We start from the raw sequence: 4,592 nt of genomic DNA, 5'->3' as shown, positions 1-4,592 counted from the left end.
ATTGACAATGACAGTTGTAGGCCTCCACCAACATCCAAAATGTACAAAAGGTCCCCGTCTCCACCAAGCCTATTACAATAGTTTATTTTAGGTGATCGCTATTATGCATGTTTAGGCTAATATAAACATATTTTATGCAGATAAATCCAATATATCATTAGGTCTATTTCCACCAATAACATTTTTAAAACACTTTCTGGTTTTTGACAAGGTTGAATCTATTCTGATTTATATGAAGTTATAATATGTTTCGAACCCACATAAACAATAATTAATGTATAGCTCCATATTGCTCACGAATACATTCATCAGATATGTTTTTGTTTATTTCTATCCTTTATTTTGTATTAATTTGCTCATTTATTTATTTATTTATTTATTTATTTGGATTGAATTAAAAACCAGCCAATTGCAACGGCCGGAAGGAGGTTTTCGCGCCTCAAGCGAGGCTGGCGAGACCTGTCAATCATATCCCGGGTATCCAATCAACGGGAGTCTTGCACTCGACTTCCTCGTATTTGAAGGGGGCGAGACGTGGACGATGTGCGCACGCTTGGCACAGGGTAAACATTCGTGTGTCCTCGAGCTTTGAGGGAGGGACTGAGCGAACTGTCAGAAAGAGAAAGAGAAGGAGAGAGAGCGAGAGAGAGAGAGACCGAACAAGCGAATGGGAGAAGAGGCTTGCAACCATCGCCGTGCACTGTAATACTGGATTGTACTTCAGCGGGAGTTAGCGGTTTGGCAGGTTTATACACATCAAAACAGAACAAAGAGAAAGACTCTACAGTACTATAAAAGGAACAGCGAAAGAAAAGAATAAAGCAACAAGGGAGAAATCTCAGCGGCTAAATTTCAAAAGAACCAAGGAGCCAGTGCTTGTGTTTTTCTCCCCTGCAATAGGAACATAAACTGGGACTTTGTATTTCGTGGAGAAATTGCTACATTTCTTCGACCACTAGAAGTTTGTTGGGGAAAATATATATTTTCTGTGTATTTTAATTTGAACTCTCAGACGTTCTAAATACGACAAAAACTTTCTTGTCGGACTGCACATGGTTTCAAATTGCTTTTGAGAACCTGGATTTTTATTCATCGCTATTTTATCCATTTCTATTTGAAATACATAAATGCAGTAAACACAACAAATACGGATTTAAATTCATTTTTGCTATCCTTTTTTATTCTTCTGGCGTTTGCAGAACAAGTCAATGGTATTTGCCAAAATACAACCCAGACTTTTAAAGTTTGAATAATTCATGAGATACAATTTGCCTGCTCGAAAAAAGTAACTGAAAAAGGGAGGGGGGTAATCAACAAACATATTCATAAGGGTTAACGGAATGGCCACCGCGGCTTCCAACCCCTATCTGTCCAACAATAGTATCCTCTCGTCCGGCTCGATCGTGCATTCTGACTCTGGAGGCGGTGGTATGCAGCCGGGCAGTGCTGCGGTTACCTCGGTGTCTGGTGGGTACAGGGGAGACCCCACAGTAAAGATGGTACAGAGTGACTTCATGCAGGGAGCTATGGCAGCGAGCAACGGAGGACATATGTTGAGCCATGCTCATCAGTGGGTGACATCCCTGCCGCACGCCGCCGCTGCGGCAGCTGCAGCCGCTGTAGCAGCAGCCGAAGCCGGATCGCATTGGTCGTCGAGTCCCGTCGGTATGACAGGCAGCCCTCAGCAACAGGACGTGAAAAATAACTCGGGCAGAGATGATCTACACACGGGCACCGCGTTGCACCACAGGCCCCCACACCTAGGTCCTCATCAGACTCACGCAGGGGCTTGGGGGAGCACAACTGCGGCTCACCTCAACTCGATATCAGGGGGACAGCAGCAGCAGCAGTCGCTGATCTACTCCAACCCCGGGGGCTTCACGGTGAATGGAATGCTCAGTCAACCAGGGAGCCAGAGCCTGGTGCACCCGGGTCTGGTAAGGGGGGACACCCCAGAGCTGGACCACGGCAGCCACCATCACCACCATCACCACCAGCATCCGCATCACCAGCAGCAACACCACGGAGGGGTGAACAGCCACGACCAGCACTCCGACGAGGACACACCGACCTCGGACGACTTGGAGCAGTTCGCCAAGCAGTTCAAACAGCGCCGGATCAAACTAGGCTTTACGCAGGCGGACGTGGGCTTGGCCCTGGGCACCCTGTACGGGAACGTCTTCTCTCAGACCACCATTTGTCGGTTTGAAGCTCTCCAGCTCAGCTTCAAAAACATGTGCAAGCTGAAGCCATTGCTAAACAAATGGCTGGAGGAGGCGGATTCTACCACTGGCAGCCCGACCAGCATCGACAAGATAGCGGCACAAGGTAGGAAGCGAAAGAAGCGCACGTCCATCGAAGTAAGTGTGAAGGGAGCTTTGGAGAGCCACTTCCTGAAATGCCCCAAACCCTCGGCCCAAGAGATAACCTCACTGGCGGACAACTTGCAGCTGGAGAAAGAAGTGGTTAGAGTGTGGTTTTGCAATAGGAGACAGAAGGAAAAAAGGATGACGCCCCCAGGAGTGCCACAGACGCCGGAGGATGTGTACTCGCAGGTCGGCAATGTGAGTGCAGATACACCGCCCCCCTCCATGGACTGCAAACGAATGTTCAGTGAGACATAGAGCAGAACACAAGACTAAAAAAATATTTTATATAAAATTAAAACTGATAAAACACAGACTATCGTCAAGATAGCCAAAACATTGTTGATACTGTGATTGTGATGGAATAGGAATAAGACTGCAAATGTGTTATATATTTTTCACCAGAACAAAACAACCCCCCCTTTTCCACCCAACACCAAAACGCACCGATAACCTTCTCCCAAGCCCTGAAATGTCTTAACCTAAAAGGTTCCTTCTGCTCTTTCTTTCAGGGACATTTTTTAGTAGATTACTTAAAAGATGCAAGTTTAACTGGGCCGAGTGAACCGACCGACCAGAGGGTGACTACAAGTTCGTTCCATCAGGTAATTTTGGCGCATTAACAACACCAACTGGAAATTTCAAAGCAAGTAGTCCTATTAGAATTTTAAAAAGATTCCCCCTGTACCCTGTATCTGATTTGCGAAAGACAAGAGGCAGGCATTTGTATATTTAAAAATGGGACATTTTAAACCCCTACTTTAACAAAGGAACAAAAACTGCAACAGCATCAATACGAAGAAGAGTGGCATCCACGAAGCTTCCAACATATTTTTTGCGGGGAGGACTGCATGGTTTAAATTTTCACAAAGAGGAATTGGGATTTTGAGGCCCTCCACGCCTAATGATAAAATATAAACTCACCAGGACTGTCCCCGCCATCTGATCTAAAAGATCACCTCTTTTTTTCAAATGGGATTTTTTTTCATGGGACTTGAACACCGTGAATGAAGAAATAGAAATAGACATTTGAAAAGATTATCTTCAGCTGCACTTATTTGAAATTCTTCTCCTCTCCGTTGCCAAGTGTGACTGAATGGGTGCTGTGGATGTAACTATACATGCTGCCATTTCTAAGCAGTATTCTTTGGTAGGTTTTAATAAACAACAGACTCTGTAAAGCCGGCAATATAGATTCATTAGATCAGATGCTGATCTGACTTATTTACTTTATATTTTTCATCAAAATGACTTGTTTTAATATTCTATTCGGAATACATATCAATTATTCCAAACGGTAATTTATTTCCCCCAGAACTTTGTGTAAGATGATTTGCTTTCCTGTTTTCATTGTTGACTTCATTTGTTTTGTTTAATTTTTGTATTCTCGTTTCTAAAAGGAGCACAAATCAACATAAGCTGACATTGACAGTTGTTAGGTAATAAGGGTATATTTTGATGTGATAATTTGATTGTAATTTAATTTCAGTAGTGATTCCTTACGAGCTGATTGAGACCAATAAATTTGTTAGAATGAAATTACGTCATTGTGTGTTTTGAGATGTATATTTGAATGTAATATTTAGCTACGTTTGTTTCTGAAACAAGGCATGCATTCGTCATATTATTTAATGTGAGAAAGGTTAACACGGAGAAATTGCCGATTGTTCTTGTTCCAACTACTTTTGTCACAGATTTGCATAACATAAGTATACAAAAAATACTATAGTTTAGGAAAATAGGACTATGTTATATCGAACGCTGAACCTCTGTGTATCTCCAATGTCAATGTTATTGGAGCCCCATAGGGAATTATAGTTGACAATTTCACCGGGCTATATTTGATTTATTCACAATTCATATTTATCTTTAACTAATTCGCTTCTCCACCTTCATCATAGCAGCAGCATCCGATAACTGTATTGATAATGTAGCATTTGCGTCATCTAGCCCTATAATTAGTCCGTAGACGACTAGGCACTCAAAGTGCGGTCTATGCGTTTGTTTACGTCCACCGCGTGACACTTCCTCAGTAGGCCCAATATGGGGGATCTTGCCGATCTTATTCCATAGCTCTGGTTAATGCTGTAGGCCTATCTCACCGGAGATGTGCGTCATGTTTTACAGACAAACATAAAGGTAGATGTTGCTACTGATATTGTTTGTAAAAAATATTTGATCATTCGCCCTACGTCAGTATAAGAGTAAGACGATTCGATTCAAAGC

The 4,592-nt window shown here is 42.9% G+C and overlaps 1 protein-coding gene across 1 annotated transcript; it reads left to right on the top strand.

Annotated features, from left to right (window-relative positions):
• The first annotated feature begins 543 nt into the window (after window positions 1–543).
• On the top strand, window positions 544–3,908 carry LOC116354014 (POU domain, class 3, transcription factor 3-B). The gene is made up of 2 exons (XM_031792682.1): window positions 544–2,564; window positions 2,879–3,908. Exons 1-2 carry the CDS (start codon window positions 1,341–1,343, stop codon window positions 2,987–2,989), a joined length of 1,335 nt encoding a protein of 444 aa, XP_031648542.1. The 5' UTR covers window positions 544–1,340; the 3' UTR covers window positions 2,990–3,908.
• The last annotated feature ends 684 nt before the right edge of the window (window positions 3,909–4,592 follow it).

This window comes from Oncorhynchus kisutch, linkage group LG16 (genome assembly GCF_002021735.2).
Source record: "Oncorhynchus kisutch isolate 150728-3 linkage group LG16, Okis_V2, whole genome shotgun sequence".
Taxonomy (NCBI): domain Eukaryota; kingdom Metazoa; phylum Chordata; class Actinopteri; order Salmoniformes; family Salmonidae; genus Oncorhynchus; species Oncorhynchus kisutch.
The sequence above is the reverse complement of the archived record's forward strand: the minus strand, read 5'-3'. Positions and strand labels throughout refer to the sequence as shown.

Excerpts from the sequence above, each read along its gene's own strand:
- LOC116354014 (XM_031792682.1), top strand. The coding sequence starts at position 1,341 with ATGGCCACCGCGGCTTCCAACCCCTATCTGTCCAACAATAGTATCCTC. Across the intron at positions 2,565-2,878 it reads TGTACTCGCAGGTCGGCAAT|GGACATTTTTTAGTAGATTA; the intron begins GTGAGTGCAGAT and ends TCTTTCTTTCAG.